The sequence below is a fragment of the Neofelis nebulosa genome, chromosome 9 (assembly GCF_028018385.1).
Source record: "Neofelis nebulosa isolate mNeoNeb1 chromosome 9, mNeoNeb1.pri, whole genome shotgun sequence".
Lineage (NCBI taxonomy): Eukaryota > Metazoa > Chordata > Mammalia > Carnivora > Felidae > Neofelis > Neofelis nebulosa.
The window spans coordinates 114,306,733-114,330,329 of record NC_080790.1 but is presented as its reverse complement, the minus strand read 5'-3'; the positions used below and the strand labels follow the sequence as shown (position 1 = coordinate 114,330,329).

The 23,597-nt window shown below is 40.2% G+C and overlaps 1 protein-coding gene across 2 annotated transcripts; it reads left to right on the top strand.

Moving 5' to 3' along the window:
* Positions 1-488: 488 nt before the first annotated feature.
* On the top strand, positions 489-5,697 carry DEFB116 (defensin beta 116). 2 transcript variants are annotated; one of them, XM_058685201.1, is made up of 2 exons: positions 489-555; positions 5,375-5,697. In XM_058685201.1, exons 1-2 carry the CDS (start codon positions 489-491, stop codon positions 5,611-5,613), a joined length of 306 nt encoding a protein of 101 aa, XP_058541184.1. In that variant the 3' UTR covers positions 5,614-5,697. The 2 variants fall into 2 exon arrangements, 1 of the variants encoding a protein (XP_058541184.1); XR_009248919.1 differs by lacking the exon at positions 489-555 and adding an exon at positions 1,333-1,424.
* The last annotated feature ends 17,900 nt before the right edge of the window (positions 5,698-23,597 follow it).

Genomic DNA, 23,597 nt, shown 5'->3' with positions numbered 1-23,597 from the left:
TCTCTTTTTTTAGTCCATGATGCCGAGGACAGGAATGGACATACAGTAAGTACTTCGGAGAGAGGGAGACACTCTACTCTCAGGAGGATAAAGACAAATGTTTAAGGAAGGATTCCTTATTTCTTACAATTATGTATTACTTTCTCACTGCTTGCTTGCTTGAGCCATTCATTCATTCATTCATTCATTCAAATTTGTCTCACACAAAATGCCAACTGCTTCTAATTTGGCTTTGTTTCTTTCTGGGAAGGAAGGCCCACCTCAACATGGGTGCCGCTGGCACATCTCCCACACTTTGACAGAGTGCCCAGCTGAGACATGTGATGCATGTGATCCTTCTGCCTGGCTGACCTCAGGTATGTCTCATCCCTCTTAGTTCACTGCACACAACCCTGGCCCATTTCCAAAACTAATCAAGGCAGGGCATCGCTCTGCTGCAGTGATCTCTGTTCCGTCCTCTGCACCCGAGCCCTCCATTCTCTCAGGACATGTCAGTCATGAAGCCCTATTTAATGACCATTTCCATCCTCCTGATCCTGGTTCCTAAGACTCCAGGTAACTCAGGCCTCTCTCAAAGGTTCTGGGGTCTTGCGTGTGGTATTGTTATCTTGATGACCTCTGAGATGACTCCCACTCACATATCACAGGCACTACCTAAAGCCTTTCTGGTCTCAGACAGGTTGGGAACGTTACTCCCAAGGTCCATCTCATGTCAAGATCTCCCCTGGTTCCGCTCTGCCAAGACAAATTTAAGAGGTTGTTGCTTCTTCTCTCCTGGGCTAGTGGAGTATCGAAGCATGAGGCATTCTAGGTAGTGCTGTCACTGGGAGGATAGATTGATTCATGTGTTTGGTGTGCGAGACTGGATCCAAGTTGGGGAGCTATCAGATGAATCAATGGTAGTTTGGGAGAATGAGTTGTGCTGGGGATGGTATATGACCTTAGAGAGAGAGTAATATTAGAAAAATGAGTGGGCATGAGGAGGGGGGAAGCAATTCTGTTTATAGGATTGGTCTGGATTGATGCTCTGGTGTAGTCTGGAGAGGGAAGGCTATTTTTGCCGAATGGAGCTGAGGGCAGAGTTGGGTAGGACTGAAAGTCAGGGTGAAGCTGGTGGTGGGGTTGTGTTTTGGATTAATGCTGTGCATTGGGTTGGGTGGCTTGGTTAGCATCCTGTTTGTGTTGAATTTTACAACTGAGCCTTAGGTGGTTAGAGAAGAGACAGAGCTGCAAGTTGGAGTTAGCTGTTGGTTCAAGCAGGTGTGTTATTCAAGCTGGGCATATGTGGGGTGTGTCCGGGCAGGGGTTGGCTTAGCCTGAGTTTGGGGGGGGGGTGATTAAGCTTGAGTAAGACAGTTGCATTCATCAGAGCAGAGCCGTGGCTGTTGAAATGGGGAGAGTGAATGCTGCGTGAAAAATACCTGGTAACTATTTTCAAATTCTTAAAAAAGTTTCTTGGGTGTGATTGGCGGGGGGGGAGCACTGCAAAGCAATAAATATAACTGTAGGCAGTGAGGAAACATGAAACTGGGAGGCTGGAATGTCCTTAAGTGGCTTTCCTTAAACTTTGACATGTACAGAAAGACACGGCAATAATCTCATCCCAGCCCCACAGAGAGCCGAGGTTGTCTCTTTTCTTGGGACTGAATGCAGAATTGCTGTTTTCTCCTCCCTCTCTTCTTTCTCTTTCCCCTTCCCACCCTCTCCCTACTTCACTTTGTCCTACCCCTGACACTTGTCCTCGTGTTCCGTAAAGTTCAGTTCCCATGTTAGAACAGTGGGAAAAACCACAGGTAAGTTTGCAGATAACAACAAAGGAAGACAAGTATTCCACGCTTCACGAGTTGTACATAGTGTTGCCTCCCTAGTAACTATTTGATACTCTCACCTGGCAGTTCATGGGCAGGAACTGTTCCGGACAAACTTTTCTGGGGTAACCAAAGTCATTTTTTTCCTTTCGTCACCCCAAAACATATACTTAGGAAATTAGTGTGTTTGAAAGCCGAGACTCTGTCTTTGCAACTTATGTATTCCTAGTATTGAGGTGAGTGCTTTGCACAGAGTAGGTTTATTGAATGAATTAATGAATACATATAAATGACTTATGCCTAATATATAAATAAGTATATATCCTATATTTTATATATTATATATTTATTAAATATATAAAATATATAAATTTATAAATATATATAAATTTTTATAGATTAAAATTTTATAATTAAATTTAATATATGATTTTATAATTAAATTTTATAATTAAATAAATTTTATAATTAAAATTAATCTATAAAATTAAAATTTTATATATTAAAAATTTATGTATTTATATATATTTAAATATGTATTTATATATTTTATATAATATATAAAATATTTATATATTTTATATACATTTATATATATTATATATATAATATATATACATATATGTATTATACATACATATACATATATGTATATATGTATTATATATATATAATATATATATATATAAAGAACCTTACAAGTTGGGTGGGGAAGGATCATGTTTGGGGTGCTCAGGTGGCAAAGAAATCATGTATAACATTGCTTTTGGCTGTGTATGGAACTGTTAGAGTCTAGAGCATATGTTTTGTTTTTTGATTTATGATATTTTAATTTGCCCTTAATACAAGTCCAAAGTCGGTGAATGAGCCGGGCCATGTCTATGGGTGGATGCGAGAAGGTCAGGCAGGGTTGTAGCTCTCACTTCAGGCAGGAGCCCGTATTTTCTGGGAAACTCATGCACAGCACCCCTCCTCTGGCCTCTTCTCAGACCTGTCAAGTCAGAATCTCTAGAGACTTGATGTGAGTATACTTAACAACTCCCCAAGTTATTATAAAGTATGACCCATCTTATTAACCTCCTCCTTCAGAAACACAGTTGAGATTTCCTGATCTGGTGCAAACTCTCTCATTCCCATTCCTGACATGGGGAGACTGGGTACAGAGTACAGAGGGTCAGAGGCAAAGCTGATATTTAAAAGCAGATCTTTAACTTCAATTTGGAGATGGAAGGACGATCAAAGGTGACATTAAATGAACGTGGATATTACAATTTGAAATGGCAGGGAACTATATAGGGTTAGCATAGCTGCAGGATTGAGAAACTAGAAATATCTACAACAAAACCTTTGTTTCTTTGTTTAGCCACTGTAAGCAGAATCCTCCTGGGTCTGCCTTGACCTGCTTCCCATGTGGAGAGTGAGGGAAAGGCAGCTTGCCTGATCCTCATTCCTGCTATCTGTGTTCCTATCCATCTTCTGGTGATGGAAGTGACCTTGGGTGCCCTGGCTCCCATCCACTGGATTTGGGAGAAAATAAAAGTCCACCAGTTCAAATATTAGCCAGAAGAGTGTGAGTATCACTCTAGCGGGGCCCTGCGGACCTCCTCCTTTTGTAAGTAGGATGATGCCAAGAGAGGGAGGGGTTCCGTGATGAGGGCAAGGATTAAAGTAGGAAATGCAGCGGTACCCTGATGTTGGAACATGGATGACGGGGCGCCATTTTTTACCTCCTTGTTCTGGTTAACCAGCAGGCTGGCTGATGCCACAGCAATTGCGTGCCTTCCATGGGCTGGAGTGCCAATTTCTGGGGAAGTCCATATGTATATCAGTGCCCAGATGCTATGGGATGTCTGCCATTAAGACAGAGTACTTTATACTTTCTTTCCCCTCACATTATCTGACTTCACCTAGACTTGGGACATCCTGCTTTCTGTTGACACAAAATTAACAGAATGTTCTTTTTGCCAGACAGAAAACAATGTCAAATTTGCTTGTCCAATTTTTACTAATGTGGGTGGGCACTGGAGACCTCTGTGTGCTTAGCATGGAGTACGTGGCCTGGCACAGAGTGAGTGCTGATAAATGGATGTGAAATGAGGGGATGGGTGGGTGGTTGAAAAAGTTCTTGAATGTGAAGCTATGGAGTCTGGACTATCTATTGATAGCTGAAGAAGTCCTTATGCCTAAAGACATCACGCAGGAAGACGCCACCCTGTCCTAGAAATCCTCTCATATAGGGAGGCAATGTCACACAGAGAGGAAAGAGCATGGGCTTAGTATCAAATAGAGAAAAATTGAATCCCAGGCCGGGTCAAGTGCAACGCTGTAGAAATGTGGACAGAACAAGATTTCTCTTTGAGTTTCCATGTCTTCATCTAAAGAATAGCAGTAACAATAAGCTTTTATGAAGGTTCAATGAGATATCATTTGTAAAATGCCTGACACATGGTTGAAGCTGGACGTATGATATGACTGTTAGTACTGTTTTCTTTCTAACGTTTATTTATTTTTGAGACAGAGAGAGACAGAGCATGAATGGGGGAGGGTCAGAGAGGGAGACACAGAATCCGGAGAAGGCTCCAGGCTCCGAGCTGACAGCACAGAGCCTGACGTGGGGCTTGAACTCACGGACCGTGAGATCAGGACCTGAGTCGAAATCGGCCGCTCAACCGACTGAGCCACCCAGGTGCCCCTGTTTTCTTTCTAATGGCTCCTTTGCCTTTGAAAGTTGCAATAAGTAACTAAATCTATTGATGACTAGCATTTATAGAAAGCTGAGTGAGTGTCAGGAGCTTTGTCACTGGGGTATTTCCAGCCAAGGAGCCCATGTACACGTGCACGTATTTGGATGACTGATATATAGCTATCAGTGGTCAGTGAGGGGCTTTAGCCATTTGTGGAAAGCGCGTGGCAGAGGTTTGTACAGTGAGCACATGTGTATATGCTCAATACATGTGTGAATGCCGAAGTGTGCACTTGTGCCTGTGCGTGTGCTCCAGCGTGTGCTCCCCAGGTACACGCAGCATCTGTTTCTGTGGGGCCAAGGTACAAAGAGAAACGGGTGTGGTACGTGTTTGCTCAAATGCTTCAAAGGACAAAGGCACGCAGGGGCTGGAATGTGCGTGCCCTGCCTCAGTGTGGAGCCCGGCTGCCCCTGACGGAGCTCTGTGTGAGAAGCGTACCTCTGTACGGACACTTGAGAACACGTCCAGTGGGTGCCCCTGAAACCCTGGACCCTCAGGAAAAGCCTTTCATATCAGCAACAGTGTCTAATATTTAATTACTTCTTACTAGGTGCCAGCTACTTTTCTGAGCACGCTACATCTGCTAATCTAACATCACAAACGTTGTTACACCCATTGTGAAAACAATGCAACGGTGGGCTAGCCAACCAAAGTATCTGGCTAAAGGATGACGAGTTATAATGTCGGAACCCGCATTTGAACCAAGGTGGTTTTGACTCCAGATCCTGTTAATACTCTCAGGGCTTGTTCTCTCGAAATCATGCTTCCCCGCTCCTGTTATCACTGCTGCAAGGACACTAAACATGACTATGTTTTCCCCAGGTGACCTGTTCAGATCCTACTATGGCAACAGCCAAGAGCCTTGGATTCCATGCCAGCTGTACCATGGCATGTGCAGAAACACCTGCAGAAAAAATGAAATTCAATACTTAACCTGCCCAAGTGATCAAAAGTGCTGCCTGAAACTGTCTATGAAGGTAGCCCGTTCTAACAATGTGAAGGATTATGACTCCGACTCCAACCTGTCAGTTACCAACCTTTCAAGCTACTCTAAAATTTGAACATCACCAACCATACCACCACTCCCCGGAGTAATTCTTCCCTCATTCTGGAACACTCTCTCCATAAAAACGCATTCCTTCTCACGTGTGTGTCTTTCGTCTGTGAGCCGTCATCATTGGACAGGGGAAGGTTAGGCAGAAGCTGGGGAGCAACAGAGTACTGGAAAGGACACTGGCCAAGAAAGCAAATAGGATCCTGAAGTAGCTCGGTAAATGTTGAAGCTGCCAAGGATGGGAGGAAATCACATTTCGGCTCTGCTTTGGTACCACCAAGAGGGCTGTGATTCATTCTTAGGCAGCAGGGGGAAGGTGACGACTGTATTGAGTCTGGATTATCCAGTGAATATGTAGGGGAGATCACTGAGTCCTCTGAGTAAAACGTCCTAAGATTACGACGAGGGCAAGATGGTTGTCTTTGATATCCAGACAACCATCCTGGCCTGTTTCGTATGATGTGCTGTCCTCAGGAAGAGCCAGAACCAGACAGATGGATGACGAGGACTGAGTATAGGAATCTGTTGGACAAATTCGGGCAACATTTCCTGAGAGGTAGAGGCGTTGGAAAGTGCCAAGCAGGGTTGATCCTGAGCATTCTTCTGGTTTCGAGTCTGGAGGACCATTTCTGGGTGTGAGACAGAGGTGGTTGTGGTCATGGTGAGAGAAAGGGAATTGAAACAGAAGCTGGATACTGTACTTGATAACCTTTAAGATTCCTTTCATTCCTGAGAATGTAGGGATATTAACTTTCCACTCCAAACTTAGTCACAACTAATAGCTGGACATACTATGGAATTATCATTGTGTTATGTAGACTCCTTTTCCATGGCTAATGCTTCATCTCTCCCCTCTTTGGATCGAAACTTCTAGAAGTTTGAGTCTGGATTATTTTAATAATAATTTAATAATCTTCATAATGTTTCCCATTATTAGACAAATGACAATTTCAGCCCAGATGGACCAAAGGCCATGCACTCACTAAATGACCAATTTATACAGCCGGATTTTAATTTTCATGGAACTTAGAAGTCTGGTGGGAAATCTTAATGATGTTTATGTCTTTGAGATCCACTGACATTCAGACGTGTTTGTCAGACAGGGGATAGGGCTTGACAGAAGCCAGGTTTCAAGAAGGGAGGCAGAAATTTTCTGGAATAAGTAGCATGATTGGACACAACTTTTAATATTTAAAAGAATATATTGGTCCCAGGTTCAGCACAGGAGTAATATTTCAGACTTTCTACTTCAGAAGTTTTTGTAAAGGGAAAATGGTTGTGGAATTCTAGGCTTAAAGCAGATTCCCATTTCCTTGGTTTCTCCATGCCTTCAAGAAAGAAACATGCATATGGAGTCAGAAGGGTTTGTTCTCTGTTCCCCATCACTGCTCAGAAGCTGTGTGATCTTGGGCAAGTTCTATATTTACATGTTCAACCCAGACGACATCTCTGAGGCCCAGACCCCCATATTGAATTATGTATTTGCTAGGTTATCATGGATTTCTCAGCTCTCTCAGATTCCAGTGTCCTAAACTGAATTTCCACCCTGTTTGCCTGGCTTTTCTCTGGTCTTCCCTTTTGAGTAATCGACACCTCCCAGTCATCCCATTGCTCAACTCAGAAACTTGGGAATCATTCTAGATCCACCAATTCATCTCAAGTCACCATGTCCAAACCATTAACATGTGCTTTTGGCTCCAACTCAAACTGATCTCCATTTAATGATGAAGTCAGCTTTTGCATAACCAAAAGGAGAGGAGGGTTCACTATTTCCTTAAAGTGAAAAATCTTAACTAATCAAGAAATCCTTCATGTTTTAGTCCCTTGAATGTACATTTTTTTTTTTTTTTACTCTTTTAGGGATCTTCGATGCCATCCACCTTTGCTTTTCTCAACAAGTAATTTCCTTTGTTCAAACATGTATTTGTCTGTATTTTGATCGTTATTAGCACCCTTATCAAATAGTGTCTTTGATGTTTGCTATTTCATAAGGTCCACCATCAGCTTCTCTCATTGTTCCTTCTCCGGTTTCACTTTCTCCACTGCTCATCGACACAAGTCTTACAAGGATGTTTTAGGTATATTAAGTTATAAAAGAAAGCCTGTGATTTTGATGGGTTAAAGAGGGTAGAGAGTGATTCCCAGCCTCTGCCTGATGGGTATTCTTCTTCCTTCCTAAAAAACAAATCTAATAAATGGCAGACATTTATTTTAAACTTTTGAGTCTGGTCATTCTTGCCCAACAAGTTGGTGTCGTTTGTAAGATCTGAGGAAGGGTGGAGGTGGAGTGTGGGATGAGGACTGAATTTACACACAGTCTTAACTCTCAGATCCTCCTCTGTATCTCCCCTCTGTGGCCTGGAGATTCCATGGCTCCATGCCTGAGTTCAGAAATGCTTTGTATTTCAGGTAGGGACTATAATCTGAGTTCAACCACGTAGCTTTGCTGGTCTGTTAACCCTTACCACCAATAACTGAGAAAACTCGGGTCTACTGTTTTTTAGGTGAGGCTCTATTCAGTGGGGTTCTCAGTCAAATGGTTAAAAAGAAAGCCTCATCTCTAATCTCTGTTTAGCTTATTTTAAATAAGCATAACTTTAAATATAGCATGACTATAGCATAACTTAGTATAATGTGGAATTGGTGACCGGAGATTATCTCCAAACTAGTATTGTTTTCCTGCTTCATTCTTATGCTAGGATGTTCCAAAATATCTAAGAGAAAAATCTGGAAATCTCCCATTTTGGCCAGAAAGTAGTCATGATATTTATGGTGAGAAGAAGTTTACAAAAGGAAATAAAAATTCTAAATTCTCTCCTTTACAGATATATCTACAAGAGTTTGAAAACATCACTGATGAACTTCAAAGGGAAAAAAACCCTGTAAGCTTTTTCAGATACACATAGAACAAATGCCTTTGACAAAATAATAATAATAATAAATACTAATAATAATTTGTACTCAAAACCATCCTATTGCCAGCCTCTATATGCCTCAGATTTTCTACACAACAACTCCAGATACTCTATGAAACTGCCTCAATATAAGATTAAGCCTTCAAAACATTCTTGCCATGTAATTTTTTAATGTTTAAATGAATACCACCTAGAAATGATGGTAAATAGATGTTATTCCATTTAGATTGAATACTCCAAAGACTTTTGAGCAGATTCACTCTGTGTTATGGAAATTAACTCTCCTGCTGTCCAGAACATAATCAAAAACGAGATCAAAAACGAGAACTTCTCCTCAGAGTATGTTTAGGATTACGAAGGGCAAAGGGGTTGAGGAATTATTATATTTTAAACAACAAAAGTGAGTGTAGAAGGAGGCATTGAATACATGCTAATATTGAATACATGTAACAAACAACTCTGTTTTAACATGTAAGGTAATCCCTATTTTATAGATCAAAGGCTTTATTTCTTTCAGAGTCCAGAGTGTTAACCATAACACAACGGAACCAAGGCTTTATTTCTTTCAAACACACACACACACGCACACACACACACACACACACACTGAAAACACCACCCCCCAAGCAAAAGCATTTTGGAGTATTACATATGCATTGTAAATTATTTTGAAATAAAATCATGTTTAGAAAGGCACCATTCTATCAAAAAATTGTGAAGGAAAATGATCCAAAATTTGGAAATAAGTAAAAGAGATTACTGGGTGTTCTTTCAGTGGAATGCTGGACATGATCTAGTAGATCCCCTGGGATTATAATTCTATTAGGGGTGTCCATGATTAAATTAATTTTCCACTGACTAAGCTATTTAGAAACTTTGTATGGGTAGTGGTTAATTAACAGAGAACAGTATCATTGCCAAAATTCTTTTGAGAGTCATTACAAACTATTCCCATCCATAGCAATGCAAAGGGACAGATGCAGTTGGATGCCCCTGACTTCTTTCTGGTGGGAAACAGCCCTGAATGTTAGAGTTTATTGCTCTTCAGTATATTAAATAGGTTTACAATTTCTGTACATTTGCAAATTTATTTCAGAGTTCATTTGATGGATTATATTCATCACTGTTTCTCTGAACCGGTCTTAACATCTTACTGATTTCTTTATTCTTTATGAGTTAAATGAAATCACGGGAATCTTTTCATTTTATGTCTACCTGTGACATGTTTTTAACTTTAGAACTTTATACTATGCTCTGTTTCATCACAGTAAAGATACACGATAGACGGACGAAACGTGTGGAATTTGTATTTGTGGTTTTGTAATTTTTTGCAAGAAAAGCAGAGTGATACTGACTGTCTGCGTATGAAACAAAATTACATAAATTAAATGGTTTTTATACTAATGATACATTTTTTTCCTAGTAGAGTTATAAAATCAGATGGACAATTTTAGTTTTGGCCTGATACAACCAAGCTATAGATCAGTAACTGACAAAGTAGTTGGGCATCCGATCAGGGTCCCCTCAATGGGTAGGACGACTCTGTGTCACTTTGTCAGTCTTTTATTTAACAGTAGCATTTCCTGTGTTTTTCTAAAAGAAATTCTTTCTTAAAACAAGGCCAGAAAGATATTAACCTATATTTCCTGAATATTTTAGCTTGCCTTGTTTATCTTTGAAGCTCCAGCCATTCCCAGAGGGTCTGGAATACAGTTGGCATTCAGTACATATACGTGGGTAAGTGAAAGAAATGAACAATTTTGAGCCTTGCTTTCACTGCCTATGAAGTCTTTAAAAATTTACTTTTGATATTCAATTTTTAATATGGAGTACATTTCTCTTATGCTTGTGAGAGGGAGGAGTATAATTACACTTTCCTGAGAGGTACAACCAAATTTAAAGCTGCACTAACTGGCTAGTCCTATTTTCCCCCTGATTTTCCACTTATGTCCATCATATATCAAAATTCCCTGTATGCATGGTCTGTTTCTGGGCTCCCTATTGTGTACCATTGGTCATTATGTTTATGCCTGCATCGATATTTCTCTATGTTAACAACTATAGTCATATAAATAGTTCTAATATATGGTAGATTAAGTCACCATCCTATTTATTTTCCTTCAGAAGTTTCTTGGCAATCTTGACCTTTTACCTCTACATAGTTTTCTATTAATTTTTTTTTCAATTTCATAAAACTATGTTGGGATTTTGGTTGGCCTTGCACTGAATCTGTTGGGATTTTGACTGACCTTGCATCAAATTAACAAACCAATTTGGGAAGAAGTTACATCTTTACAAAACTATGTCTTAATATTCACGATCATGGATCATTTTTCCACTCACTTAGGACTTTTTTTTAATGTTTATTTGTTTTTGAGGAGAGAGTGTGGGTGAAGGAGGGGCAGAGAGAGAGGGAGACAGAAGATCCAAAGTGGACTCTGCACTGACAGCAGTGAGTCCCACGCGGGCTTGAACTCACAAACTGCGAGATCATGACCTGAGCTGAAGTCAGACACTCAACTGACTGAGCCACCCAGGCGCCCCTACTTAGGATCTTTTAATGATTTCTAGTGGAATCATATCTGAAGACACGGCTTGTAGGTTTGCTGAGAGGTAAATTAAGACAAGAACATGTAGGGCTTTAATGGTCACATCCTGGAAGTAACTTACATAATTTCTCTCTTCATACTCCTGTTTAGAACTGCATTGCCAAGAAAACCATAAGACTTTACTGAAAATTCTTTGACTTTCCCAGAATTAGAATAACTTATGGTTCCCATCTTTGAGCAGAAGGCAGATTTTAAAGGCTGCATCCCCTCAAAGGGGGGTAGGCTCCCTGACTTCAGATTTGGCCAGGAAGAACAACGGACAAGGTGAAACCTTCTAAAGTGAAACCAGAATCCATAGAGAACAATGACAACAAAGATTTTTTTTCCCCAGAAAACTTATGCCTCACAAATAAAATGTCCCTATTTTTACATTGATGGCATTGCCATGGACCAGTGACTGCTGTGTGTCTTCTTCTCTTTTTTGAATTGGAGTCTTTGTTGCAGGTGTCTTGTCTCTGCTTCATTATTTTATTTTATATCTAGTGTGTGTATCAGGGGAAGGAGCAGAAAACTTGTTCTTGGTTTATAGGTCATGATTAGGAGGAAGTAATCGTGAAAATTGATTACCTGGAGATCCTGGAGTTTTGAGCTGGAGACAGTGACTGGAGAAGGCGCTGGCTTGTCCTCTCAGGGGAGGAGAATGTTCTGTACAAGGGAGGAAGACAGAAATACGAATTTGGTAGACTGGCAAAGAGCGGCTAGGTAATCTTAAATTCTATTTCTTTTTCCTACACATTCCAGCCTCCTTTACAGTTAGTTAGCTGGGGGCCACGTAACTGGCTCTGCTAATGGAATATGGACAAAAGTATAATATGCCACTTTAAGGCCTTGCTCCTAAAATCTCTGGTGAGTCAGCTTTCCTCATCCTCCATATTGTGCAACTGGAAGCCAAGTACTTAAAGCTGGCACAGCCACAAAATGGGAAAAATCAAGATGCTTGAGTCACCACTTGGAATCACCATCCTGAGTCGTCCAGGAGAGTCAGGTGACCAGGAATGGAGGACGATGTGAGCAAAAAACTAACGTTTATTTTCTTCAACCAACGAGTTTTTCGGGGTTGTCTGTTGTAGCAACTGGTATTAATAATCATCCCAAACCATGTATCTTCAATGACCCAAGAAAGGGATTCTAGGTATCCCAGTCAAGGATAAAGAAATCTTCCTCCATTATCTGGTTCACTCCAGATTTCTGACATCCCGTTTCTCTTTGTAAGTGTGTTTTGCTGAATGTGTTAGATCACCTTAATTTGCAATTTCATGAAGGAGTTACCTGTTGGATGGGAGGACGCACAGGGACTGGCTGGTCGATTTTCCTGGGAGATAATGGAGTTGTTTGGGGCAGCCTATGGCTCTTCTGGCTAGAAATTTTCCCTTTGTCACATGTTTACTTAGCCAAATTTTCAGTATTTTCTGTAGTCTTCTTCATAAGTATTCCAATTAGTTTTTGGCCTCTACTGCCTGCAAAGCAGAAGGAAAACCACAATGACTCAAAGGTATCAATGAACCATTCATAATAATAAATGTAATAACATATGTGAAGAAGGACCCGCAAACTTAACAACTGTGGTCAATAAACATGATTATGTGTGTAACACATCTAGCTCAGGTCTCATATATATCTATTTCCTTGTATCTCAGACACATTTTCTTGCACATTTCAACACTTGTGAACTTTGCATGCATTGTACTATCGATGTTAAGAGCACCTTGTTAATCACCACAACATCAGAATAAGTTGTAAGCTACATGCTTAATCACCTTGAGAAAAACAACCAAACGCTGTGGTGTTTTAATATGCCTTGAAATTGTATTGTCACTTTAAGAATTATTAAAGAGGTCAAGGTCATTCACAGAGATTCTAAACAGTAGTTTGGGAATACGATCCTATGCATAATTGCCAGGGGCTAAACTTTCATGAATATTTTATTGATATCTTATATACTTTGTAAATGATAAAAGGATATCCAAGAATGAGATTGTTCCAAAAGATAAAATTGTTGCAGGCACACAGAAAATAGGATGTGTCATAGTTCAGCCAGCGGATAACTGAGTAAAAATCAAGGTATTAAGTCATACTCCTTACTATATTAGATTCGGTTGCATTATTTTCAGCATTTAGCTGAACCAATTTAAAAGGACCCATTTTTACATGCCTCTCCAGATTTCCTTGACCCCATCTGCTTCACAGATCTTTGGCTATTTGCTCACAGGAGAGCCCTGACCACCACTGACATCACCACAACCCCGATACCTGCCAGATGGAACAAGGATTGTGCTCCTGCATGATGCCTACATCATGCAGGGAACCCAACCAAAGCAAAGCCATGGAGCATCTGGATGCTTTCACCATTTCTGGAGAAGTACATCTTGGGGAATGGAGTTTGGTTATGCAATGACTGCTCAGAAGGGCTGTTTGATGCAGCTTAGAAGAGGCAGGGAAATAATGCTCATGAGGCAAATTTTGATCAATAAGGGCCTTAAGACAGGAAGAGGCCAGCAGGTTTGTTCCTTTGTCTTATTCCCCTGAAACACTGTTCTGATTGGCCAAGCAACTGATGATGTTTTTTCTCGAAGCCATGGAGAAGCCATTGACAGCTTGGTAAGGCATCTCTGGGGTCCATCTCTGTTCTGGGATTATCATCCCAACTGAAGTGTTAGTATACAAGCTTTGTCTCAAATTCTGCTTTCTAAGGCAGTGTTTTTCAAACTTGTTAAAACCCAGGTTGCAGAGCCCACCTCCATAGTTTCTGTTTTAGTAGGTCTGGGATAGAGCCCAAGAATTGTATTTCTAGTAAGTTTCTAGGTAATAATTATTGATAATAGTCCGTTATGATCCTTTTTATTTTGAGTCATGTGCTGCAATGTTTTCCTTCATTTCTGGTTTTATTTGAGTTTTCTCTTTTTTAGTTAGTCTGGCTAACGGTTTGATTTGTTTATTTTTTCAAAAACAACAAATCTTAGTTTTGCTGATTATTTGTGATTGCATTTTTTCCCATTCTTATTTGAATTATTCCTACTCCAATCTTTATTATTTCTTCCCTTCTGCTAACTTTGGGCTTAGTTTTTTTTTTCCTGGTTATTGGAGTTGTATTGTTAAATAGTTTATTGAGATTTTTCTTCCTTTTTAATGTAGTCATTTATCACTATAAACTTCTCATTTAGTACTGCTTAGCTGAATCCTATAATTTTGATATGCTGTATTTTGTTTTGTTTATATCAAGATTTATTTTATTTTATTTTTATTATTATTTTTTTTAGAGAGAGACAGAACACAAGCAAGGGAGAAGGGCAAAGAGAGAGAGAGGGACAGAGAGAGAATCATAAGCAGGTTCCACACTCAGTGCCAAGTCTGACACTGAGCTCGATCCCATGACCCTGAGATCATGACCTGAGCCAAAATCAAGAGTTGGACACTTAACCAGCAGAGCCACCCAGGGGCCCCTGTTTATATCAAGATGCTTTTAAAATTCCCTTTTGATTTTCGCTTTGATCCAACATTTGTTTGAGAGTGTATTGCTTAGTTTCCACTTACTAGTGAATTTTTCTTTTTTCTTGATGTTATTATTGATTTTTTACTTTATCGATTATGTTTGGAAAAGGTGCTCAGAATTATTCTGATTTTCTTAAATTAAGACACGTGTGACATATGTGATCTGCCTGGTGACTGTTTGGTGTTCACTTAGGGATGTCTGTTCTTCCACTGTCGGGTAGAAAGACCTGTGTATGTCTGTTAGTGTTCAACTCAGCCATATCTCCATTGATTTTCTGTCTGGATGTTGTATCCATTATCGTAAATGCGGTTTTGGAGCCCCAACTATTATTTTATTGCCATCGATTTCTTCCTTCAGATCTGTTAGTATTTACCTTATATATTTAGGTGCTCTAATATTGGGTGCAAATACATTTACAATTGTTATGTCCTCTTGATGAATCAACTTCTTTATCATTATATAATGATTTCTTTGTCTCTTGTGACAGTTTTTGACTTAACATCTTTTTGTTAGATGTAGCCACTTTTCTCTCTTGCTTAACAATTGCACAGATTCTCTTTTTCCCTGTGGCTTTACTTCTTTCCTCTTTCTCTCCCTCCACTCTTCTCTCTTTTTGCAAAGTGTACACTTTTAATTTAATTTCAAAAATTCCCTTTGCATGACAATAAGGGGTCTGGAGAAAGCAAAGCCATAATAATGAGGAGAAAGGAAGAAGAAGAACACTCACAAACATGATGCCAAGTGCTGACTGCCCACTGTGCTCCCTGGCTAGGAGAGACGTGGAATCAAAGGGAAAAGCAAGAAAAGTTTTTCTTGACACAAATAAGGGTCCTGGGGCATGTCACTCTAATCGAATTGTTTGGCAATGCAAGATGCAAAAAAAAAAAAAAAGGAGACTGTGACATCTCAGGACCATGGAGCAGATGCACCAACATGAAAGGGAATCCTTTAGGTACCTTCCAAGGTGCATACAGGGTCTGAAGCATAGTAGGGTCTGTATCCGTGTCCATGAACACAGTAGGTTAAGAGCACCAGTTGAGAGGCTTACAGCAGGAGAGAGACTGAGACTCTGAGACTCTAGCACCCACTTGCCTGGCTGTCCTAGGAAGAAAGTTACTTCCCTGATGGCTGCTCTTGCAGCATAAGCCCCTCCCTCACCCTTTTGCCCTCACTTTCACGTAGGTGTGTCTTTAAATTTAATGTCTCTTGAATTTTGTTTTTATTTATTTATTTTTATCTATTTAGCCTCTTTGCCTTTGAGCTGAGAAGTTAATCCATTTATGTTTAAAGTAATTCTTTTTTTTTGGGATGAGCACTGGGTGTTGTATGGAAACCAATTTGACAGTAAATTTCATATATTAAAAAAAAATAAAAATAAATAAATAAATAAATAAAGTAATTCTTTTTTTTTTTTAATGTTTATTTATTTTTGAGACAGAGAGAGACAGAGCATGAATGGGGGAGGGGCAGAGAGAGAGGGAGACACAGAATCGGAAGCAGGCTCCAGGCTCTGAGCCATCAGCCCAGAGCCTGACGCGGGGCTCGAACTCACGAACCGTGAGATCGTGACCTGAGCTGAAGTCGGACGCTCAACCGACTAAGCCACCCAGGCGCCCCTAAAGTAATTCTTGATAGGTGAGGAATTACTATGCCGTTGTGTTGTTTTCTGTTTTGCAGTTTGTCTTTCTCTCCCTCTCATGCTGTCTTCCTTTGTTATTTGCTGATTTTTTTTGAGAGTTATTTGCTTTGATTCTTTTCTTTTTATCTTTTCTATATCTATTATAGGGGTTTTTTTTTTGAGGTTAGTTTGAGACCTGCATAAAATATCTTATAGTCATGATCATTTAAGTTAGTAACAACTTTAGTCTCATAAAAACTCTGTAATTTTATCCCCCTCCATGCACACTTTGTGTTCTTGTAGAGTTTGCTTCTTTTTATATTGTGTATCCATTAACAGATGTTTGTCTTCTTACTTTTATATTACAGTTTATATTAATTTATGCACCTCTAAAGTTCTACATTATTTTTTATCTGTCTATACATTTAACTTTACCAATAAATTTTATGCTTTTCATATTTATGCTGCTTAGTGTGTTTTATTTCAAATTGAAGAACTCCCTTATGCATTTCTTATATGGTAGGTCTAGTAGTGACAAACTTCCTCAGTTCTTCTTTGTCTGGGAAAGACTACCTCTTTTAGAGGATAGTTTTGCTGGGTATAGTATTCTTATATCAATGTGGGATCTGGGCAGTTCTATTGGCTAGGGTTAGCACTGGTGAAAACTAAAGGGCAAAATCTTCAGCGGCAAAAGCTTCGGTGGCTTCAGGTGTTTCCAGTGGCAGTGAGGGCTGCTTAATTCCTTGGTGGCAAAGAGTTCTGAGGTCTTCTCTCCTTTTCCCCTGCATATGGAGGTCATTGCTGAGGAGACTCCTTTTGAGGCTGAGATTTGCTAGGCTGGGGGATGGGGTGATGCAGGTAAAATGCTTCCTACACTTCTATGCAGGTATCCTTGGGTTTTGTGCTCCACTGGTAGCTTCTTTTTTTTTTTTTTAATTTTTTTTTTTTAACATTTATTTATTTTTGAGACAGAGAGAGACAGAGCATGAACAGGGGAGGGGCAGAGAGAGAGGGAGACACAGAATCTGAAACAGGCTCCAGGCTCTGAGCGGTCAGCACAGAGCCCGATGCGGGGCTCGAACTCACGGACTCTGAGATCATGACCTGAGCCGAAGTCGGACACTTAACCGACCGAGCCACCCAGGCGCCCTCCACTGGTAGCTTCTTAATTGTACTCTGACACTCCCTCTGAGCTATCTGCATCAATGGAAAGTTATTATATGTTGTTGTTGTTGAGGGATGAGCACTAGGATCTCCTAGTTTGACATCTTACTGACATTGCTCCCTAACTTTTGTTTTTTACCTTCCATCTTTTCCTACTTTTCTTACCACCAATTTCCCACTCCCATCTTTTTTCCCCTTCTTTTATTTTGATGGCTAGTATAGTGCTGGATACGCATTAAGTACTACTGATAAATGTGAAATGCTTCTGATAAGAGTATAAAGAAATGTATTTTTTGTTTCTTTTTTTCCTTATAATTACTAGATTTTTTCATTGTTTAGCTGATGGACTCATTCTAATTTGTTTTATGCAAAATACAAACTGTTTGTTTCTTACTGGGAAGGAAGGCCCACCTTTCTGTGGGAGCTGGCAAGCTCCTACACTCACATAGTGTGCCCAGATGAGATATATAATACATGTTATTTTTCTGCCTGGCTGACCTCAGGCATATCCCATCCTTCTTAGTTCACTGCCCACAACCCTGACCTACTTCTGAAACTAATAAAGCGGGACATTGCCCTGCTGGAAAGATATTTATTCTGTCCCCTGTGTGGGCTCTTCATTCTCTCTGAATCTGTCAGTTATGAAGACCTATTTAATGATCATTGTCATCCTTCTGATCCTGGCTCTTAAGACTTCAGGTAACTCAAGCTATTTTCAAAGGCTCTGGGGTTCTGCATGCGGCTTTGCAATTTTGGTGACTTGGCATAAGGCAGCTCAGAGATGTTAACCTCAAGTTTTTATCATGCCAGGATCTTACTGGCTTTGTACTGCAACAATTCATTTGAAGGTCTGGTGCTCCCGGGTAGAGCAGTGGGGGAGAGTATTGGATATACAGCAGTGTTAGGGTAGCAATGTCACTGGGATGACAGCTTGGGACATGGCTTATGTGTGATAAATTGAGTACAAGTTGAGGTTATGTAGGATCAATCAAGGGGTTACTTTGGAGACTGGGAAGTGAATTGTACACAGAGGATGGGACCTTTTGTTTGGGGGTAATGGTAGAAAAATAAATAGTAATTAGCTGGAAGTGAGTGTTTGTATTTATGAAATTAGGCTGGGCTGATGGTTTAGGATAGGATGGGCTGGGTATATTTGTAGTTAAATGGATCTTGCAGTGAAGTTGAGAATTGAAGTAGATGGAGTCTCCATGTGGGCTGGTTGTGGTTTGAAGCTAGGTATTGGTCTTGGGTGACTTGATTAGTGTTGTGTTTGTCTTGAGACTGGGGATTGGGTTGGCATAAGATGGAGGTAGGCCTGGGATTTGGAACTAGGTATTGGTGTTGGGTGACTTGATCAGTGTTGTGTTTGTCTTGAGACTGGGGATTGGGTTGGCATAAGATGGAGGCAGGCCTGGGATTTAGAACTAGATTTTGTAAGGTGTTTGTTTCAAGGAGACTGAATGTGAGGTTGAAATGGATAGAGTTTGTATTGGGCTGGAGTAGAGGCTGGCTGGACTTGAATCAGACATCTGAATTGATAACAGCAGAGCTGTTATTAAAATGGCAATCAGTTGGTTCTGGATTAAATATCCAATGTCCTTTTCCAATTTTTCAAAGACTTCCTTGAATGTTATTCTCATTGACCATAATAGCCCTAATGTAAGAGAAGGTAGCAAAGGTAAATGAAATCAGAAGGCTCAAATGTTTCCAGATCTCTTCAAATCTTGGCATTTACAGTAAACACATACACCAGAATACAACAAAAGACAACAAAAACAGAATCTTTAACTATCCCTTTAGACAACAAAAGTTGTTGCTTCTTTCTTGGGTTTGAGCTCCATTACCTTGTTTAGCCTTTTCCCCTTTTCCTCCCTCTTCTACCTTTCCTGTTCTATCACTCTTTCCTTTTTACCACCCCTTTCTTCTTACTTTCCTCTTCCTATCTCCCTCTTCCTTGACCTATTTTACCTTTTTCCTTGAGGGATACTTGTTCCCATGCTCAGTAAAACATTGGAGTAGCTATGGTCACTGCAAGTGGGTTTACAAATAAAATGAAGGTAAAATTTTATGCTTCAAGAATTATAAATAGTTCTGCTTCCTTAATGAACTTAATGGTTATTGAACACATCCATCTTGAAGAATGCGTTCCCAGGAAGTATCTTTTTTTTAAATTTAAGTATAATTAACATACAGTGTTATATCAGTTTCAGGTGTACAATATGATTCAACAATCCTACACATTTTTTAGTGCTCATCAAGTACATTAAGTGTACTCTTAATCCCCTTTATCTATTTTACCCACCCCCACCTCCCCTCTGGCAACCACCAGTTTGTTTTCAGTATTTAAGAGTCTGGTTTTCTTTGCTTGAGAGTCTCCTTTTTTCCCTTGTTTGTTCATTTGATTATTTCTTAAATTCCCCATAAGAGTGAAATCGTATGGTATTTGTCTTTCTCTGACTGACTTATTGCACTTAGCATTATACCCTCTAGGTCCATCCATTTGTTGCAAATGGCAAGTATATACAGCCATATATATATATATATATATATATATATATATATATGGCTGTATATACATATATACATTATGGCTGTATATACATATATATCACATCTGCTTTATCCATTCATCTATTGATGGACACTTTCATTGCTTCCATATCTTGGCCATTGTAAATAATGCTGCAATAAACATAGGGGTGCACATATCTTTTTGACTTAGTATTTTCATTTTCTTTGGGTAAATATCCAGTAGTGGAATTACTGGATCATATGGTATTTCTATTTTTAACTTTCCAAGGAGGCTCCATACTGTTTTTCACAGTGGTTGCACCAATTTGCATCCCACCAATAGTGCACAACGGTTGCCAGGAACTATTTTCGAACAATCTCTTCCCATAAGAAAATCAAAGTGCATATATGCATATGTATGCTCTGGATGGAGCTCTTGTTAGAAAGGGCACATTGCAGGTTTTTGGTTCTTGATGTAGTTGCTACTTGATTTATGACTTGTTAAACTGATCTTAAAACACAGATTGTATATAGAGAGTAAACGGTCTGGGCAATATCTAAATGTGAGTGTAAAAAGGTCAAGACTAGGAAAAGTTGAACAATTAACATCAAGTAGAGGTTTATCACAATTGGGGGGCCACTCTTGCAAGGCATCCTTCCTCTGGTCCCTGCCCTTACTGAATGAATGTCTGGAGGAGGTGGTTAAGAGTGAGGATTTTAATAATTTCCCCAAGACAATTATACTGTATTCATGCCCCTATAACTTCCTTTTCTTATACACACTTGATATCTGATGCAAACAAACACTTCTAACCCAATTTCTGAGACAGAGACTAGTTTTAGAGAGTTTAGGCATTAAACCATTGTTAGAAGCCATGCTGGGATTTGAAAGCAGATTTCTATCTCCTGATCAGAAGAGGAAAGGCATTCAAAGGTGATATTAAGGGGCGCCTGGGTGGCTCAGTCGGTTAAGTGTCCAACTCTTGATTTCAGCTCAAGTGATGATCTCACAGTTTGTGAGATTGAGCCACTAGTTGGGCTCTGCACTGGCAGCATGGAGCCTGCTTGGGATTCTCTCTCTCTTCCTCTGACTCTGCTCCTCCCCCACTCAAGCACACTATCTTTCTCTCTCTCAAAATAAATAAAAATTTTTAAAAGTACTCAAGGGTGACATTAATTTTATTTGTGTATCAAAAATGCATGATCATTCAGGGCAATATGAAGTGAGAGAAGGTGGTTTGGAGCAAAGAGGAGCAAAGGCCCTTTAACAAAACTTTTGGAGATTTCTTGAGGTGCCACTGTCGGCAGAATTCTCCTGGGCTGCCTTCAGTAACTCTGCATTGGAGAATGAGGAAAATGTATCCTTCCTGATACTCATTTATGGCATATATGTTCCCACCCATTTTTCTGGTGACTGCAGATAAGGGAGGATAGGCTGTTGCAACTTCCATATAAGGTTGTTGGGAAGGGAAACACTCCAGGTGAGTTGTTAGCCAGAAAAATGTAAGTGTCACTCTCAGGAAGCCCCTTGCAGATCTCCTCCTGTAAGTGGGATGGTGGCAGGAAAGAGAGCTTGTCATATGAGGGGAGTGAGGATTATGGTGGAGAACACATGGTGGGTATCCTGATGCTGGAGTATGGATGAAGGGTGCAATTTTTCACCTCCTTCCTCTGTTTGATCAACAGGTTGGATAATGTAGCAACTGAGTGCCTTCGCTAGATTTCTGTGCTAGTTTGTATATACCCAGCATCCCAATGCTATTCACGTCTTATCTTTATTTCCTTTTCTGTATCACAATCTCATCCCTTCTTTTTTTTTTTGTTTATTTATTTATTTTGAGAGAGAGAGAGAGAGAGAGAGAGAACAAGAGCAAGTGGGGGAGGGGCAGAGAGAGAGAGAGAGGGAGAGAGAGAATCCCAAGCAGGCTCCGTGCTGTCAACACAAAGCCCAACGCGGGGCTCAATCCCACGAACTGTGAGATCATGACCTGAGTGGACATCAAGAGTCAGTCGCTTGACTGACTGAGACACTCATCCATTCTTTTTTTTTTTAATTTTTTTTTCAACGTTTTTTATTTATTTTTGGGACAGAGAGAGACAGAGCATGAACGGGGGAGGGGCAGAGAGAGAGGGAGACACAGAATCGGAAACAGGCTCCAGGCTCCGAGCCATCAGCCCAGAGCCTGACGCGGGGCTCGAACCCACGGACCGCGAGATCGTGACCTGGCTGAAGTCGGACGCTTAACCGACTGCGCCACCCAGGCGCCCCATAATTCCCTTTTATACAGAGTTTAAAAATAAGAAAAAATTAATATGGCATTAGATATCAAGATAGTGAGGGCACCTGGGTGGCTCAGTCGGTTAAGCGTCTGACTTTGGCTCAGGCCATGATCTCGCGGTTCATGAGTTCGAGCCCCAAATCGGGCCCTGTGCTGACAGCTCAGAGCCTGGAGCCTGCTTCTGATTCTGTGTCTCCCTCTCTCTCGGCCCCTCCCCTGCTCTCTCTCTCTCTCTCTCTCTCTCAAAATTAAACATTAAAAAAAAGGTTTTTAAAGAAATCAAGATAGTGATAACTTTTACAAAAGAAAATAAGATGAACTTCCATAACGCTAGTAAAGTTTTATTTTTTGACCGAGGTAATGGTTACATGGGCTTGTTCATTTTATGATAATTCATCAGACTACGTACTTAGGATTTTTGCACTTTTCTGTAGATTCGTTATGATTCAATTAAAGTGATTATTTTAAAAAGAGACCTAAGAGACTTAGGTTATGCCCAGAATTCTCTACAAGGGTATTCACACCATGCTGACTTCCAATTCGAATGGCCCTAGTCTTTAAGGGTGTGGATTTTTTTTTTCCTGAAACTTCCCCGTATGCAAATTAGTCACACATTCTTTCCAGGAGAGAGAGGCTTTGTCCTGCACCTTTTCAGTTAAGCCAGGCTACACAAAGGTAACAAACCATGAGGATCTCAATATCACTCGGAAATTGAGGCCCCAAATGAGTTATTAATAAAAATAGTGTACTCATACTTTTCCAAAGAAGACATCCAGATGGCTAACAGACACATGAGAAAAATGTTCAACATCACTCCTCATCAGGGAAACACAAATCCAAACCACAGTGAAATACCACCTCACACCTGTCAGAATGGCCAAAGTTAACAACTCAGGCAACACCAGATGTTGGCGAGGATGCGGAGAAAGGGGAACCCTTTTGCACTGCTGGTGGGAGGGCAAGCCGGTGCAGCTGATCTGGAACACAATACGGAGGTTTCTCAAAAAATTAAAAATAGAACTACCCTACGACCCAGCAATTGCACTACTAGGATTTTATCCAAAGGATACAAAAGTGCTGATTTGAAGGGGCCAAATTATGGAAAGAGCCCAAATGCCCATCATCTGATGAATGGATAAAGAAGATGTGGTATACATATACCACAGAATACTACTCGGTGATGAAAAAGAATGGAATCTTGCCATTTGCAACAATGTGAATGTAACTAGAGGGTATTATGCTGAGCAAAATAAGTCAGAGAAATACAGATATCTTGTGATTTCACTGACATGTGGAATTTGAGAAACTCAATAGATGAACATAGGGGAAGGGAAGGAAAAATAGGACAAAAACAGAGAGGGAGGCAAACCATAAGAGACTCTTAAATACAGAGAACAAATTGAGG